General features: G+C 44.5%; 1 protein-coding gene across 4 annotated transcripts in view; it reads right to left on the bottom strand.

Moving 5' to 3' along the window:
* Positions 1-3,068: 3,068 nt before the first annotated feature.
* The window catches only part of LOC311230985 (cyclic AMP-dependent transcription factor ATF-7-like), a 33,759-nt gene continuing 17,184 nt past the window's right edge, over positions 3,069-19,643 (bottom strand). For 2 of the 4 annotated variants that reach the window (XM_084317446.1, XM_084317445.1), the window contains exons 7-12: positions 19,293-19,386; positions 18,994-19,131; positions 12,683-12,826; positions 8,926-9,114; positions 7,089-7,194; positions 3,069-6,861 (exon numbers count right to left, since the gene is read on the bottom strand). In XM_084317446.1, the coding sequence (XP_084173572.1) occupies positions 6,626-6,861; positions 7,089-7,194; positions 8,926-9,114; positions 12,683-12,826; positions 18,994-19,131; positions 19,293-19,386 (907 nt within the window). In that variant the 3' untranslated portion in view covers positions 3,069-6,625. Of the gene's footprint in view, positions 6,889-7,088; positions 7,195-8,925; positions 9,115-12,682; positions 12,827-18,993; positions 19,132-19,292; positions 19,387-19,643 lie in introns of all 4 variants that reach the window. The other 2 variants (XM_084317448.1, XM_084317447.1) reach the window with 2 other exon arrangements.

Raw genomic sequence — 19,643 nt, forward strand, 5'->3', positions numbered from 1 at the left:
CATCCAGAGTGGGTCATATGTTCATCATAGCAGTTTATATCGAACACGGTAGAATATAACGCTGAATCTTACCGTGGCTTCCTCACGCCGCTGGCAGATGAGAGTGGAACAGAATTTTTTCTATTATGGGATGGAGAAATGCCTGATCCATTTCCAGGTTGTATAATAGTATATACGTCCAAAACATGTTGTTTTTTCAAGTTATTTGCACCGATCGATGTTCACTGTGTCAATACGGAGTCTCTCTAACGATAGCGAGTGCCCGGACCACATATGGATGAGCACTACCGGTTCAAAGGTTAATATCCGGTTGGCGATCTGCCGATCGGCCACCAGATGGCGCTCTTGAACCGCTAGAGAGTTGAGTGGAGCTTTGCAGTGTGTCTCAGGGCTCCGGAAAGGAAATATGATTTCGATGACAGATTTTTGAAATATTGACATCAAAGACGAGTTACGGCGTCTTCGGCAGAATGAGCATGGCTAGGAATGACATGTAAACTCGTCCACGGCGATCATAGTGTTAATAATTAATAACGGGCACCCCAACGGGCACCACAATTAGAATTTACCCAAATCAAAAGCCTTGGGTAGATAAATCCATCCGTGAGGCTCTGAAAGTGCGCACCTCAGCATACAACGCCGGGCTTGTGACAGGCAACATGGATGAACACAAGACAGCAAGATACAACGTCAGGAGAGCAGTAATAGAGGCAAAACGGTGTTAAAGGGACAAAGTTGAACTTCAGTTTTAACAGGCTGACTAGAGGCATGTGGCAGGGCCTCAGAACGATGACAGATTACAAAGGCACCTCCCTCAAGCTGAACAGTGACATCTCCTTAGCAAATGATCTCAATACCTTCTATGCAAGGTTTGAGGCGGTGAATAACAACACCAGCCTACAAACCACCGCAATGGAGGGGGGGGCGCTGCTGATGGAGATTCAGTGTTCAGAATAACAGAACATGAGGTGAGGAGGACCTTTAAGAAAGTGAATATCAGGAAGGCAGCAGGACCGGACGGTATCCCCGGCCGCGTCCTAAAAGTCTGTGCCGACCAACTGGCCCCGGTATTCACGGACATATTTAACCTGTCCTTAGAACAGGCTGTCATCCCCACCTGTTTGAAGAAGTCCACCATCATCCCTGTACCCAAAAAATCTACGCCCACTTGCCTCAACGACTACCGCCCTGTAGCTCTCACCTCCATAGCCATGAAGTGCTTTGAGAAGCTAGTGAAGGGCTACATCTGTTCCTCCCTCCCCATCAACCTGGACCCCCTGCAATTTGCATACCGCCCCAACAGGTCCACGGAGGACGCCATAGCCCATGTGCTGCACACAGCAGCATCACACCTGGACAAGAGGCAGGGGAACTATGCGAGAATGCTATTCATCGACTACAGCTCAGCATTCAATACCATAGTCCCCTCCAAACTCAGGGACCTGGGCTTGAACTATGACCTCTGCCAGTGGGTCTTGGACTTCCTGACGGGCAGACCCCAGGTGGTGAGAGCAGGCAACTGCACCTCCTCATCCATCACCCTCAACATAGAGGCCCCACAGGGCTGTGTTCTGAGTCCCCTCCTCTACTCCCTGTACACACATGACTGTGTGGCTCAGCGGAGCAACAACACAATCATCAAATTTGCTGACGACACAGTAGTGGTGGGCCTGATCTCTGCAAACGACGAGAGGGCCTACCTGGAAGAGGTCAAGGTCCTGGCGGGATGGTGCCAGGAGAACAGACTCTCCCTGAACGTCAGCAAAACAAAGGAGATGATTGTGGACTTTAGGAGGTCGGGGGTCAAGGACTACAGCCCCCTCAGCATCGACGGGGCACCGGTTGAGAGAGTGAACAGTTTTAAGTACCTCGGAGCCCACATATCCGAGGACTTGACATGGACCACACACATTGACAGTGTTGTGAAGAAGGCACGACAACGCCTCTACTTCCTCAGGCGCCTAAGGAAGTTCCAAGTCAGTCAGAAGATCCTTAAGAACTTCTACTCATGTACAATAGAGAGCATCCTGACTGGCAACATCACCTCCTGGTTTGGGAATAGCACTGCACAAGACCGAAGCAGACTACAAAGAGTGACACGTTCAGCGGAACGCACAATTGGAGGGGGGCCTCCCACCCTCCAGAACATTTACAACAAGCGGTGCAGGGGCAAGGCTAAGAGAATCATCAAGGACTCCAGCCACCCAAACAACTGCCTCTTTGAACTGCTGCGGTCAGGCAAGCGATACCGGAGTCTCAAGGCGAGCACAGAAAGACTCAGAAGAAGCTTCTATCCCCAGGCCATCAGGCTGCTCAACGAACAATAAACACTATGCAACAACCATCAAATGCACACAGCACACAAATCCACACGCACACTCACTTTAAACAAACAACACACTGCAGCACCCACTCTCCACACTTTAGATCACCTAAACACACTTTATATTTATTGGTAAAGGATTTGCACTACAACTCGTACACCTTACTGTAAATTGTACCTCATCCCATTTCTGCTTTGCACTATATAGTATTGTATATTAGTATATTGCATAGTATATTGTATGGTAACTCAGTTACTTCTAGTCTGCATCGAACATTGTACATATGTCTATACTGAACACTGTGACCTCTATTTTTACTTCTTTTTACATGCTACTTTATTTTATTTCATACTTATCTTGTCTAGCACAGTCTCTGGAGCGTAACAGTAAGAAGCATTTTGTATAAAAGTATTCTGTACTTCTGTATGACAACTATTAAAGAAACTTGAAACCCATTTTATACAATTTTGTCTCAGGGACCTGTTTGTTTAATTCAATTACTGTCTATACTGTAGTTTAAGAGATAGCATTGCATAGTCATTATTATACTTTCTAATCGGGATAAATTCTAGTCTGTAAAATAAGTGAAATTAAACTATGCCTCGTTTTGCTGGGGCCCAGAACCCCCCCCCCCCCCCCCCGGACCACTAGAGGTCCCCAGACAGACCGCCTGCTCTAATCTACATTCCATTCCCACAAATAGAAGACAAGAGAACCATTTTATGCCATTAACTTATTTATTTTTGCCAGAGACAATTTATTCATTAGTTGAGACCAGTGTTGGGGAGTAGCTAACTACATGTAGTTCCAATTACTAGTTTTAACTACATTTTGCAGTAGTTAAGTACTTTGGGTCACATAGTTTAAGTACATGATGTATACTGTATGACCCTAGACATTTACCATTATCCTGACCCCCCCCTCGTGTCACCAGTTGTCACTCGATGAACCTATGACATTGCAGACTCAGATTGTGATCATTTTCAGCGATGTAGTTTGGATGTAGTTGAACTACTTTTTTTTTTTTTTTTTTAAAGTAGTGTTAGCTTGACAAACTAAACATTTTTGAGGGCAGTTGAGATTCAGTTCTTAACTTATTTTCATTGTGAAGTAGCTTGTAGTTTGGTAAACTACAGTTTTAGAGACGTTTCCCCAACACTGGTTGAGACTATACACAAGTTAATTTCACCCATCGTGATGCGTGATCATTTGGAAAACTCCCTCCGTTCAGGCATGTCTAAAGACAAACCTATTTTAAATGTGGAACTTTTAACCTCGGCTGAAGACACAACGGGAACATATTATCCTTTTAAATTAAAAGGGATCTCATAAAGGACACATGGTGGGAGAAGCCTAACATGCCTACAAAATAAACATTTTTTAAATGATGACATGATAAAAAAAAATAAAAGTGAGGTGGAAAAGAATCCAAAAGAAATAAAAAATAAAGAAATATAGGTGGTAGAAAAGAAAGAACACATCACTGCAGTTCAGAACTGAAATATTAAAAAAGGAAGCATCTTACACAAGTTGATAAGTATACTTCATGATACAAGAGTTTGTCAAATGTTGGAAAGCATCCAAGACTTAGTACATCCATTGTTTCCTATAGATGTGCTCTAACCACCGGTTTCATTCAAACATTCGTTCATATTTCCCCTGATCTGAAATGTGATTAGCCTTCAACTGAATCAGACCAGACCTCTCCCAGTGACTCAGCTACATAGCTAAACAGGAACATTGATATTCGATAGAAAAATATATTGCACTACTTTTTTTTTCCTCAACTGAAATGCCAGGGTAAATTATTTAAAAATCTATTAACATTTTGTTGATTATATAAAGGATATCTAAAAGGATGGTTTCTTAAACTTCTCAAATCAGGGACCCAAATTAGCAAGCCCCACCCCCCGTGAGACCCCAGGCTCATTGTATCATATCACAAACATATTACTACTGTCGTCATGTGACCCAGGCTCATCGAAGTATATCACAAACGTATAACGTCTGTCGTCATACGGGAACCCAGCGGAGGGGCAGAGGAACCACAGGAGGTGAGGAACCTACAGGAGGAACCCACCGGAGGGGAGGAACCCACAGGAGGGGAGGCACCCACAGGAGGAACCCACCGGAGGGGAGGAACCCACAGGAGGTGAGGAACACACAGGAGGAACCCACCGGAGGGGAGGAACACACAGGAGGAACCCACCGGAACCACCGCAACTCATTGTGGGTCCCGACCCGCAGTTTAAGAAACCAGAATCTAAAGCTAACAATTTCAAGTTTGTTTACGTTAGGACCGAGGATGGGATCCTCACAACAACAGAGTCAGATCCATTATTACTAGCATCAACCATTTTGATATTATACAGTGAAGGAGATCAACCACACAACCAACAGTATGACCAGACACAAGCAAACAGTGGTATTCCTCAGTCTCCACTAATCCATGCAGTCAACAGGGTTTCATACATATATTATCCAAATGTGATGAGTTTCAATGTGGGTTAAACCTCATGATAATAAAAAGGGCCCATATTAAGGCCATGATGCACAGGCAATATTTTTGAAGCAATGAATATGGGCAATTTTCCCCAACAAGTGAACCTTTCAGACAAGGAACCATACAAGTCTGTTTAACAGCCCATGTATTTGCAGTTGTAAAATGAATCCAGACAACTTGGGAGAATGAATCACCCAAGCGCATTTAGCCTCTACCGACTTTAGCTATGAATGAATACAACACGCTACCATACGGTCTTAAAAGGTGTTATATATAACATTTAGCCACTAGATGCCGCACTAAAGCACCGGCATGTAATTTATCCAATCAGGTGCATTCCACATGGGGAAATGGGAAGTAGGGAGGGGATACATGCCAGCAACATGTAAACAACAACATTCAATTTGGACCTGCAAACATATTTTTAAAGGATATATAACTTAATCAATCATTTTCTTAGGGGGGGGGGTGGCAATACTTTTATTCCGCACCCTTCTAAAAACTCTGGATGTATAATTTATATATATATATATATAATAAAAAAAAAGATTACTCTACATAAAAATGTTATCTATAGCACCTTTAAAGATAATTACATTTGAAAACATTCTTTATCTGAACAGACTTATGCTTCTTTCTCTTAAGTATTAAAATTACGACACAAGTATTACTTTTTCTTGACGTCTTTGTTCCTTGAAGCCCACCATGTCATCCACAACAATGTCGTCCCATTTAGCCATCTCCCCCTGAAGGCAACATTACCCATCTCCATTGCCTTTCAAAGTCACCCACGTTATCAGCATCACCTATAGGCCCACGTTTGTGTCAATGAGCAAACAATATGTGCATATCATATCTTAAAACATAAGCCTGCCCCCAAGAAAAAAAGGATTGCAGTGTGTACTATATGTACTAAGGGTGACTTGACTTTTACACATGTATATTATCGAGGATAAATAACTCAAAAGACAGGAGATGTAGCCAGGAGATTGAAAAACAATAACAACAAAAGAGAAAAACATGAAGAAGAAAGAAAGTTAGACACACTTTCTGGGGGCTGCCCGTCACTGCAGCCAGTGAACCACGTATCACACAACGCAAGGGTAAGTAGTAACATAGTAAACCAATATCATATGATACGACTATCCAGTATCGGACGTTAAAAGTCAACGGTTCTAGAGTTGGGTGATAAAAAAGCTGCCTTCTGCACAACAACAAAGTCGGTCTGGAAAGAACCAGATGGCGTCGTTAAACGTGTGCAACGTGTAACGCCGGGGTTTTGGATGCAAGCTGCGTTGAAAAGTAAAAACGGAAAATAAATCTGAATGAACCAAAAAGTGATGAAACAAGACTCTCCCAAATGGTATAACCGAAATGGAATGGGCCCAGGGGCCCGGGATGGGTGAATGTCAAAGAGATCTGTGTTATTCATATGTACATACATACACACACAAGTAACTGTCATAGGGCTGAAGGTTTTGACGGTGGGCAGGGGAGAGGGGGGAGGAGGGGTAGTCCCAGTGTTTCTCAGTGATTATCGTTGGCTGTGAGGGCAGGAAAGCATCTCAGTCTGTGTGGCTATGAGAAGAAGCTCAGAACACCTAAATGATACCACATCGTTCTCCTGCCTGCCGTCGGTCCGTCCCAGAGGAGGACTAGGGGAGCGGGGGGAGGGGGGGGTCAGGGAGAGAATTATCAACAACGGGTGGGTCCCTCTCTCTCATACATCTTTTCTTTTTACCAGTCCAGCCTCCAAAAAGCCACGTATGTTCATTTTGGCTATGCCTGCGCCTGCGCATCATCTGGGGACTGGCTGTGACTGTGTAGCTATGACAACCCCTCCCGGCTGACCCGCCCCCATTCCAGCCAAGACAGACATAGCCACAGCCTCCGCAGCGCGAACACTCAGCCCGTTGATGGTCGCCCCCGGGCTGGGGACGGGGGCGATGGGCGAAGGCCCGTGCTGGATGACTGCTGCCGGGGAGCCAATTGGCTCAGAAGAGGGGTCCCTGGAGCTCTCCTCTCCTCCTGCAGCTACAGACAGAAAGAGAAACATTCACCCTTAAGAGAGGTGAGCGAGCAACAAAAAAAAATTAGATGGATGAGTTGGTGGCTGACTGCCGACAGATCAATGAACAAAATGGCGATGTGATTGAGATTGAAAATGACAAAACGACAAGAGGAAATGATCGAGACATAAGAATGTAGAGAGCGATGAGGTGAATTCCAGGCGGATGGGGCCGTGCATCCTTCATGGTTACCTAGGAAGGCGGCCTTCTTCTGCATTGCAGTGACAGGGCAGTCTTTATGGGCCAGAAGAAGCTGCTTCAGTTGAGACACCTCGTTCCTCAGCAGCGACACTTCATTCTGACGTCAACACAAAGCAAGCACACATCACCACAATGTCTCAATGTCTCTCTCTCTCGCTATCTAGATTTATGCCTCTCTCTATCTCTGGCTGTCTAGATTTATGCCTCTCTCTCTCTCTCTCTCTCTCTCTGGCTCTCTAGATTTATGCCTCTCTCTCTCTGTCCGTCTCTGGCTCTCTAGATTTATGCCTCTCTCTCTGTCCCTCTCTGGCTCTATGCCTCTCTCTCTCTCTGTCCCGCTCTCTCTCTGGCTCTCTGGCTCTCTAGGTCTATGCCTCTCTCTCTAGGTATATGCCTCTCTCTCTGGCTCTCTAGGTCTATGCCTCTCGCTCTCTCTCTCTCTGGCTCTCTAGGTCTATGCCTCTCTCTCTCTGTCTCTCTCTCTCTGGCTCTCTAGGTCTATGCCTCTCTCTCTTTCTCTCTCTCTGGCTCTCTAAGTCTATGCCTCTCTCTTTCTCTGGCTCGCTCTCTCTAGCTCTCTAGATCTATGCCTCTGGCTCTCTATCTCTCTCTCTCTGCTCCCGTCTGGCTAAAGAGATGGACACACCATACTGCTCAACAGCTGAAATCCTCTTAGCTGTTCTCATATCGGTTGAGCATTGGTGAAATTCCTTCGCAGGGGGATGTGATGTTGGTTCCTGTGCTCTTCCACTGACATGAACAGAAGGCAAATACATTTGTGTGGTGGTCTGATGGCGCCTTAACGGAAGGTTAATCCTTTACCATCACACAACCGACGGTTGGATAGTAAAGGGTTAACCTTCTGTCGTGTGGCAGTGAAAGGGTTAACCGGCTGTTGTGTGGCAGTGAAAGGGTTAACCTTCTGTGAATTGTCACAGTGAAAGGGTTAACCGTTTTGGTAGTGCTGCAGTGAAAGGGTTAACACTTTCAGTGCCAGAGGTCGCTGTGGACCGTGTGGCAAGAAGCTATGGATATAAAACTATTGCCCATTTGACATTGAGTATCCATCGTTAAATTTGTGAAAAAGAACGAATCTTTTCATCCATACATTCCCGTTTTATACCGTGGTGAATATGAGTATAGTTTTAGAGTAATTCTGTGTAATCCCAGGAAACGCCGCTATGCAGCGTTTAGTGCATTCACTAGAAACCGTGGCGTTCCTCGCCTGGATCAACAATCAATCTGCATGCATGAAAGGGTGGGGGGGTTCTATGCTTCGATCGTCATCAACGGAATACGTTACACACACACATACGTTAGGATCGCGGGGAAGGGATTCTTTGATCAATGGAAGATTGATACCATATAGCCCTTACCTTGACTAGGATGTACTGCAAAAAGAATATTCCAATTATCTGTATTGATGTCGATCGTGTTGCCAACATAATCCACCTAACAACATGAACCGGGAGTGCTTGATTATCCTCAATCCATGTGTTATAACCGCTCGCCATGCCTGACTAGGAAAACCCGAACCGGACTATTTAGATCGACGTACAGCCCAAGCTAGAGAGTTTCCAAGGATGTGCAATACCGGCCGCAAGTCGGCGGTATTGGACGTTTGCGATCTCAGACCCATCCGCAATGATAACATCAGGCTCCCTCGATGGATTATGAATGGAAAAAGTGAATAAAAGAAATAACGACCAAAACCCGACTATAAGCGGGTCTGGCGCCGAACGTTCGGCGAGTTAACCCGACTACACTCGGTGAAAAGTGTTACGGCCAGGTAGCTCCAGAGCAACGCGCTGGCGTGGAGGGGACTCACAGACAGGTTGACATTCATGTTGGCGAGGTCGTCGGCCTTCTTCTCCAGGGAGCAGACCCAGACCTTTCGTTTCTGCCTGCAGCGCGAGGCGGCCGCCCGATTTCTCTCCAGGAAGCGCTGTCTCCTCTCGTCAGGGTCGGCCTCCGCACCCCGCCGCCGCCGCCCCCCCGTAGGCTGGGCTGGGGATACCTGGCGAATCAAACGAGAGAGAAAAACAAACATTGACTTTGTGTTAACAAAGAAAAACGACCATCTTTGTGTCCGACTGTATAGTTTAGTATGTTTTGGGTAACCATATCTGTATAGTTTGTAACGTCCATGGACGCAGTCCCTCGGCGCAGAACCAATCATTTCCCACGGATTCGATGAATTAGCAATAATCCAATTGATAAAGTAGAATTGGATGCAACCTAATAACACCACGGCTCGAGTTGACCAACCACATTATCTGTCCATATTGCCGTAAAATGCATTCCTCCAGTGCATAGGCCTGTTCATTTTGTGCCCCTTTTAATTCAACTGAATGTACAACAACAAATCACATATTGTGTGTTTTTAGTGGGAAAATTGGTGGGTTTAACACTTTGGTTGCCTAAGGTTAAATTCATGATATACCATAGATTGCCAGCGCTATTTGTCTATGGAGAAAGTCCCCTTCTTTGCAGGGCTATAACTTTTTAAATTCTATTGCTACATTGCCATTATTAGGGCCCATTCAAAGTCCTATATGTATTGTTCATTGTGTAGCAACGTTAAACTTTTTCATTCACATATTCATAGTAAAGTATGGTCTAATGTATAAGTATGTTTTCATCTCTTTCTGCAGCTTTCTCCAGAACGTGATATATAGCCCCAAATGCATTATATTGATGATGAAATACAGTTTGATGGCAATCAGCGCGATATAAAAAATTCCAACTAGACGTACTTCTAGAAGTTACTACACGTCATCTGATGTTGACCGGATGGGCGAGGGGGCGTTTATAATTACGTGGGCAGCGTTATACCAATCATCTAATGTGGGTCAAATGTTGATAATAGCAGTTAGTATCGAAGAGGGTAACGTTACATGCTGAAACTCACCCCAGTCTCCGCGCGCCGTTGGGCGATCATCGTCGAGTAGAAATTTTATCATTATGGGATATATTTTTACCCGGTCCATCTCCAGCTTGTATAATGGTATATACGTCCAAATCATGTTGTTTATCGAGTTATTGCCAATCGATCACCGTGTAGCGTGACGAGCCAGAGTCACATGAACTATAGCGAGCGCCCGGAAGTACTACGGTCGTCATGACAACCTCTATTCAACATCCTGTTTGGCGATTGCGCCGATCGGCCACCAGATGGCGCTCCTGAACCGCCAGAGAGCTCAGTGGGTCCTGCTGGTGGATCTCAGGCCAGCGGAGGGGGAAAATGAATCCGATCGCAGATTTTTGAAATATTGATATAAGGACGCTGTACAGCGTCCCACGGCAACTTTAGCATGGCCAGCAAAGACGTGAAAAGACGTGTCCCGGCACTCAAAGTGTTAAGCTGCCCTGACGGTGGTGGGAAGTTTATTCGACCATTGTGGAGCGAGGACAGAGAATAGCCTGCTTCTCTTTGATGACCCCTCAGGAGCTCGGATAGGAGTGGGTCTGAGGCGGCCAGAAGATGCAGAGTGTGGGGGTCTTGAGGGTGCGTAGTTAGAGACCATTGACCGGAGGTAGGAGGGAGCCGTTCCCCTCACTGCACGGTATGCCAGGTCAAGAACCTTGAAGCGGATGTGTGCAGCAACGGGAAGCCAGTGCAGCTCTCCGAGAAGTGGGGTGACATGGGCTGACTTTGGTAGATTAGAGATCAGACAGGGGCCACTGTGTACTGTATGAGTTGAAGAGCCTTGGTGGCTCTCATCATTTCATCTATCGTTTGGTGCAACATTAACACTTTGAGTGCCAGCCACAAGAAATCTCGTTAGTTCATGCCATGCGTTGAGTGCCAACGACGAAAAATCTCTTTTTTTTTTTAATCGTTATTTCTTTTATTAGCGATTTCCATTCATTTTTCATCAATCTAGCCTCACGTTACCACTGGGTCTCTCTCTGAGCTCGAACAGGGAAAATACCACCCCCTATCGTCTCCCGGATGGTAATGCACCCTTTGAATTGGACTGAATGAAAACACATGGGGAAAAGAAAATCCGGAATCCACATTTTACTTGTCAGGCATGTAATCCGAGCCAATTGCAGTCATCCCCGACCCTCAGAACAGCGGGGAATATGTGTTTCAAGCACCCAGCGTTGGATCAATAAACGCGATCGATATTTGAAATGGCGATCAGGAATTGGAATAATCTTTTTGGAGAACATCTGATCCGAGGTAAGGAATCTATTTTACCAGTCTTGGGATAATCAGAGCTTTTTTCACAGATATATCAACGTGTGTGTGTGTGTGTGTATGCCTTTAGCGCTGATCAGGAAATAAGATAATCGATTTTTCAGCCTGCTTCTCTAGCGTGCATAAGTACACATATACTATCGATAATCTAGCGTTTATTTGAAAACGATTCATAAATAGGCCGAAATATGACAAAGTTTTTTGTGTATTCCAGTAAAGGGCGATTCCTGCAGAATCACGTTTCTTTTCTGGAAATTTCGAAAAACAAGCATTTTTCAAAATGGTATAAAACGGAAATGTACAGATAAAAAAACAATCCGTTTCGACAATCTTGACTGCAAGCAAGTCATTGATAAGCGACAGGCGTATTAGACACAGCCATAATTTAAGATATAGTTTATGCGTTCGCAAATGTGCTCCCCCTCTCATTGAATAGAGCGCTGGCACTCAAGCGCTAAATCCTGCGCCCCCTGCTGGCACTCAAGCTGTTAAGACAATTAAGGTAGAATAAAATGGAATATATCAACTAAATTAAAAGTACAATAGAATAGAATATAGGCCAATGATAATATACCGTGATATGGATGTCAGTTTCCCAGTAAAGAGGGCAATCAACTAATTATTGATTGATTTCCCCAAGGGGATCAATAAAGGAATCTTATTTTATCATAAAGAAATAACTAAATTAGTAGAAAGCCAAGGACGGTATCCGTGGCAACAAGCACCATTGGTTCCCCAGCGAGGAACAAACTTATAAAAACAGACTGCATTTATATAGCGCTTTAAAGCGTATACCTCACATTCACCCATTCATTCACACATTTACACACAGACGACGGAGGCAACCGTACAAGGTGCCGACCTGCTCATGAGGAGGTGTTAGGGGTTAAGTGTCTTGCTCAAGGACACGCTGCCGGGAGGAGCCGGAATCGAACACGGGAATTTAACCAGATCCCGGAGGCCGCTCTACCTCCTGAGCCACTGTCGCCCCACAAGGAGAGGGGCACTCACTACCTATCATTTCTATCAGCTTTTCCCATAGAGCCCTGTGGTACTTATTTAGTGTCACAGCTCAAAGCAGGTAGGGAGCAACACAGACATGTGACTCCGTTGGGTATTACTGATTGGCTGACAGATTGTGTTGTACAAACAAGAGAAACCCATCTATAGGCATGCGTGCGTGTGTGATACGTGTGGCTGGGAAGGGGCGGGGGGTCAGAGTGCTGAGTGGGTTGTGAGTGTGTGCGATACCTGTGGCTGGGCAGGGGAGGGGAGGAGGGGTCAGAGTGCTGAGTGGGTTGTGAGCGTGTGTGATACCTGTGGCTGGGCAGGGGAGGAGGGGTCAGAGTGCTGAGTGGGTTGTGAGTGTGTGTGATACCTGTGGCTGGGCAGGGGAGGGAGCATCAGAGTGCTGTGTGGGTTGCTGGCTCTGTTCATGTCTGGCGGGGGTGGAGCCTGTCCCTCCACCTCCAGACCCATTCTGAGCTCCCAGGGCCTGATGACATAATGCTGCCTTCAGCCGCTACAGGGACACACACACACACACACACAGACCACTCAGGTCAAGGTCTCCTACCACTTCCGGGAATCGTACCTTTTGCTCTGTGTATTTATGTGGAACATATGCTCCAGTACACCTTTTAAAAGGTGTACTGGTGTTGGAGGGTGTAGTGTTGACACTCGACACAGCATCTGAAAACCTGGACGTGCGTAATACAGTAACTATGTTCACTAAGCCATAAGATGGTGGCACATTAATCGTTGTACCTACCATCGAAATTAACTATCAATCTACAGTAATCTAGTGATTACATGGTCACCAGCGACTCAACAACCCTACCGTGATCGTGAAAAGCAGCAGCAGCAGCATTGAAGGACCATACTAGCCTTTTATTAATCAGTTTGTTTACCTTTTTTGTTTTTGTTCATCACCATGTTATGGTGATAAACCAGATAATTAGATTGAAGAAACCAGCCCAAAACAGGGTGTCTACAGTTATCAGTAAGTTACATTTAAGACTTTAAGACTTTTTTAATGCACAGTTTAATAAAAATGTGATAATGATGATAGCCTTTCCCGTTCACTGACTCATGCCCTGTTTTTCTATGTGTTTGCCTGTGTGCCCTCCCATAAAACGGAGTGTGATTGTTGTCTATATGTATCTTGTGTATCTACCCTCTGTACAGCACTTTGGTTGACACGCGTCATGTGAAATGTGCTTTATAAATAAATTTGATTGATTGATTGATTGATTGATGGACTGATGGTGGACTGATGGTGGACTGATGATGGACTGATGGTGGACTGATGATGGACTGATGGTGGACTGATGATGGACTGATGGTGGACTGATGATGGACTGATGATGGACTGATGATGGACTGATGATGGACTGATGATGGACTGATGGTGGACTGATGGTGGACTGATGGACTGATGGTGGACTGATGGTGGACTGATGATGGACTGATGATGGACTGATGGACTGATGATTGCCCCACTTTTTACAGAATGCCTTTTACCCAAATATTGGTAGAGTTTGACAATTATTTACCAGGCAATATTTCTTATACATGATTTAGTCAATAACTTGCCTTGAATTTATATTGTGAATAGGGAACACAGACTACAGGACCGCTGATCACCAGGTGATCCAAGTGACACTATCATGGATGAGACTCTGAAAAATACTCCATACAGATGCTACAGGTTAGCTAACTAGCTCGCTCCATACTCCATACAGACGCTACAGGTTAGCTAACTAACCAGCTCCATACAGATGCTACAGGTTAGCTAATGCCATACTCCATCAGATGCTACAGGTTAGCCAACTAGCTAGTGCCATACTCAATACAGATCAGGGTTCGAAATTAACGGGGGCTTGGGGCATAATGCCCTTGAAAATGGACAAAATGCCCTCGAAAATCAGTTAAGGGGGGCACAAAATGCCCCCGACAGTTGACTAATTATATATATATATTTATCCGGTAATGGAGCGTCTGTGTATCGTACGGTTCAGATGACGCGCAAATAAAAAAAATCATTTGGCGGAGCCGGGAGAGGTGAGCACTGGCTGCAGCAGCAGCAGCAGCACTGCAGCCATGGGTGCTAGTCAGTTTGTGTACAAATGGCACGCACAATCTAAATCAATCTTCATTACGACTTTAAAAACATAGCCATTAACATTACATAGGCATACACACATCTTGCCATAGCGTTAGCAGTTTGTACAATACAACGCACGTTTTAACTATGGTAGCACTAGCCCCAGCTAATACAGTCAATGAAATGTTATCGTAGCTACAAGCTAGCAGAGGAGGGAATGATAGTCTGAGAGGCGGGGTGTTTAAAGACAATGATAGGCATTTATTCAACATCCAAGAAGGCTAACATACAACTGTGTTTTACTAACTCCAACCGGGACTATTGCCGCATTCGTGCTGCTTGTTGATGTTATGATCTATTCTCCTCCTAACGTTACCGGAGCTGAAGGTGCCACACGCTAAAATGTCCGTGGGGACCCGGCGCCAACCCATAGATGGTTCCAACTCAACGAATTACGTAATCCACCACAGTTGCACTCAATATGTTAGTCTAAATAAATGTAGAGATACATAATAATTTCAAGTCGAAAACGAATCTTTCCATTAAGAACTGACAATCAGGGAATTTAAACATGGTTGACATTGTTTTTTTGTGTTTATATTATAGAAAGGAAAGTCTAGTGCTGGCTGAGCATATTGTTTGTTTGCACTAAGTTAATACTTTGACAAATGTAGCCTATATTTTTCAGTCAGTTCGGTCTTTGTGTGCCAAACATTATTTAAGGCTGTAAACACTGTAAACCTTTTTATATATATATATATATATATATATATATATATATATATATATATATATATATATATATATATATATATAATGAGAAGCATGTTTAGATTTGAGTGTTATTTTTTTTTTAATAAAAATTAACGTATATCGAACCGAACCGAAAACCGTGACCCCCAAAACCGTGATACGAACCGAACCGTCCATTTTGTGAACCGTCCCACACCTACCGTTTATCATAAAAATTCAGTGGCCCCGAAATACAAAAAAAAGCCCCCGAAAATCAATTAAGGGGGGCAAAAAAGCCCTTGAAAAAAAATGTTAATTTCTAACCCTGATACAGATGCTACAGGTTAACTAACTAGCTAGTCCATACAGATGCTACATGTTAGCTAACTAGCTAGCTCCATACAGATGCTACAGGTTAGCTAACTAGCTAGCGCCATACTCCATAAAGATGCTACAGGTCAATCTTAACTATATTCACAGGACATACTTGACTCCTATAAGACTGAAAAAAATGGGTCTTATGCAAGACTCCAAATGCTCCTTATGTACAAATGGGGACGAGGGGACATTTATGCACATGTACTGGGACTGCCCACCAGTTAAGATATTCTGGAAAGAGGTGACCCAGCAATTATCAAATCTCTTAACTTGGAATATACCTGTACACCCCTCTGTATTACTGCTGAATGATGTTTTTGAGTGTGCAGTACATCCACAGCTAAAGAGATTGGTTTTATCGGGTATCACAGTGGCTAAAAAGCTGATAGCATCACGATGGTTCCAACCGGAAAAAAATTGCCGAAAGGTCTGGATTATTACATATCTCGATGTGATCTATCAAGAAATATCTACAGCAAGAATTTTGGGTCTCAATGAATCCAAAATGACATTGTGGTTAGAAGTGGTGGAGAAAATAAAAGCTAGCATATAATGGTAGTGTCTGGTTAGGAGCGAGGGATAATGGATGGATTATCCAATGGGGGGTCCGGGAGGGGGGGGGTACGAGCTAGAGCATATGCGTGTAGGTTTTTAGATAACAGGTATTAAGGGTATATCCTGTATAAGACAATTAACTAAATGGTGATTTCATTGGATGTGCACTGTCAACTAATACTTGTATATCTTATCATGTGTTGTCATGTTTGTTTATGTGTTTGTTTAAAAATAATAAAAAAAAAAAATACAAAAAAAAAAGATGCTACAGGTTAGCTAACTAGCTAGTGCCATACTCCATACAGATGCCACAGGTTAGCTAACTACCTAGTGCCATACTCCATACAGATGCTACAGGTTAGCTAACTAGGTAGTGCCATACACCATACAGATGCCACAGGTTAGCTAACTACCTAGTGCCATACTCCATACAGATGCTACAGGTTAGCTAACTAGGTAGTGCCATACACCATACAGATGCTACATGTTAGCTAACTAGCCAGCTCCATACAGATGCTACAGGTTAGCTAACTAGCTAGTGCCATACACCATACAGATGCTACAGGTTAGCTAACTATCCAGCTCCATACAGATGCTACAGGTTAGCTAACTAGCTAGTGCCATACTCCATACAGATGCTACAGGCAACAGCCCCATCATTGTGACTACGGTGGTCATCAGAGCCAAAGTGTGAGAACACATGAACAGCAAAGAACTCTTGTTGATTTAGCCAAAGATACATTTTACAGGAATTTGGCGCTTGGCATTCATTTTGGATCCTGCTTACAGCATTCAATATATAAATATTTAAGACATTTCCAAACTAAATTTCTATGACTATTTAATGCTTTTTTAATGCCTTTTATTAATAAATGTGAATTTAAGACATTTAAGACTTTTTAAGGACCTGTGGCCACCCTGCAAAAAGAAATATCCTGGTTGTGCAAACAAAGAGTTAGCTCCTTAGAAAACATGTTCTCCCTCTCCCTCTCTCTCTCTATGTAGTCTTCCTTGCTTACATTCAGAAACGGCCCACTTTCTGTAGGTCCTTTCTGGTCCAATGTGGCACTGATTTCTTTAATAAGAGGCCGCCTCTTTGTCAGCGTGACCGGGAGATAGAGATTTAAGCTAGGATTATCCTTATACCAGCATGGTCCTTTTAAGAGATGTGTAAACAACAGTTAGCTAATTTCCTAGACCCAAACATCTCCAGATAAGACTGGCAGAGCTCCGTTATTTTAATGTGTCACCACGCTGCTATGGCACAGTGTAAAGCTCACACAGAGTCGGGCGCAACGTACGCAGAACGGACAGAGGTCTGCGCGGATTAAAAGCGGCCCACACCAGTGTCACACAAAAGGCTGCTCGGCATGTTGGTTGACATTGACCTGCATTAAATGTGACACAGATCTGAATTTTATTCTGAACACTCATTCCGTGCCAAGAGAGTAGGGCAGGATCATGGTTCTATGGGTAGGATTGGTCCGGTAAGACTTTGGCAGGTAGATGATGCTAAATTTACTAAGTTTTACTATCGCTATGAAACCTCAAACGACTTAGGACATGCAGTGCAGAGTCTGATCCACTCACAGTACGCCAGACTCTGTGGGAGCCTTTAGGCTTGCAGCGGTCAGTGATCTCTGAGTTCAGGCTCCACAGAGTACATTACTTACTTATTTTTTTCTCATAGAAATAAAACCTATTTAGTTAATTTCCATATTTCAGTGGCCACATTCATCAAAGAAACATCTAATTAGTTAAATACCAAGCTTGTTATCAATACATAGTCAGACAACATTATAAACTGAAAGCGTCAACGCGGACAGCAGAGCTTAACATTTCACTTACACTTCTGGAGTCGATTTAACTTCACGAGAAGCAGAGGCGAAAAAAAGACTCTAGAGACGACACGGTTATACAATGATGGCTAGAGGATTTGGCAATCTTTCAGATTTAAACCCTGCGGCAGCTCGACTGGAGAGAAGGCCGAGGACCGGTCTAAACCAGCAAAGATATGTTTGCGCGATGCGCTAAATAACAGCTACATTGATCCGTCAATGAAATTGACGGAAAGTATTACTGTCCGTTGGTTTATTTCTAAATTAGAACCGAACGTCAACTCTGTCTGTCCAACAAATGGATACTCCTGAAAATGTATTAAAAACTGATTTAGAATGTATCCCGCGTAACGTCAAAGATCAAAATAAGCGCTCTACAGATATCGAGCGTCATCTTGTAAAATGTCCAGTGTTGCCGGTAACACCGGTGTCGCCGTGAGTTCATTAATCGTGGGGAAACTATTGTAAGCCCTGGCACTACATCACTCCCACCCTCATCCACCTCCAGTGGCTTCCAGTCAAGTCCTGCATCAACTTTAAGATCCTCCTCATCACCTACAAATTCTTACACTCCCTTGCCCCCCGGTACCTAGCCGACCTCCTCCATCCCTACATCCTATCCTTCCTCCATCCCATCCCAGAGGCTGCGGTCCTCTGACTCCGGTCTCCTCTCGATCCCCACCACCAACCTGCGCCCTGTCAGTCCCAGAGCCTTCCGTGTTGCCAGTGCCACACCCACCCTCTGGAACTCCCTCCCTCCAGACATCCACAACGCTACATCCCTGGATTCCTTCAAATCACTAGTCAAATCTCACTTCTTCACCAAATTCCCTCATTTACCCAATTAGCCCATTTCCTTCCCCTTAGTTTGTCTCCCTCTTTATATGATAGAGGTATATGTCCTCTGATGTCCTTCCCCTTAGTTTGTCTCCCTCTTTATATGATAGAGGTATATGTCCTCTGATGTCATTCCCCTTAGTTTGTCCCCCTCTTCTGTTAAGCGCCTTGGGTTTCCTGAAAGGCACTATATAAATCTAAGGAATTATTATTATTAATTGAGTGTAATTGTGTTCCTCTCACCATCTTGGCGTCGGAGTGCATGCTGTGCATGCTGTGCATGCTGTAGCCAGACGGGGAGGAGGACCCACTGCTCGTCCCACCGACCGGGGGGCCTGGAATCCCGGGGATGTTGGGCACCGCGTTCATCGGCCTTGCGAGCTGCACGACGCACCAAGCCGGCGGACAAGAGGGAGAGAGAGAGAGAGAGAGAGAGAGAGAGAGAGAGAGAGAGAGAAAAGAGATGGGATTAAGTGCAACGACATTCTATAAAAAGGTAACGGTCGCTACCAGACACTCGTTTTCTACAAGCACCTCCTCACCGATATAACCGAGGTCATCTGGGGGCTGGGGAGGAGTGGGATCGTCTGCCCGTTAGGGAGGTGCATGACCAGCGGGTACGACCCTGTCGGAGAGCTGGCAACAACATGGGAGTCAGTATACAGTATGCCTTTGGAAGTGCAATAACAACATGTCTGTGAATCTGAACATGCAACAGATGTAACTCTCTCATGTCAAGGAACCCTGTTTGATTCGTCTCAGGGTCACCTGTCTGAGAGGTGCAGAGTTCCATAGCATGCATGTACTGTAGGTGGTGAGATAACAGTAGACAGAGTGAAACCTATAATCAGATTCTTGTGTTCTCTCATTGGGCTAAACTGAATAAGATATTA

This window comes from Notolepis coatsorum (assembly GCF_963971535.1).
Source record: "Notolepis coatsorum genome assembly, chromosome: 6".
Taxonomy (NCBI): domain Eukaryota; kingdom Metazoa; phylum Chordata; class Actinopteri; order Aulopiformes; family Paralepididae; genus Notolepis; species Notolepis coatsorum.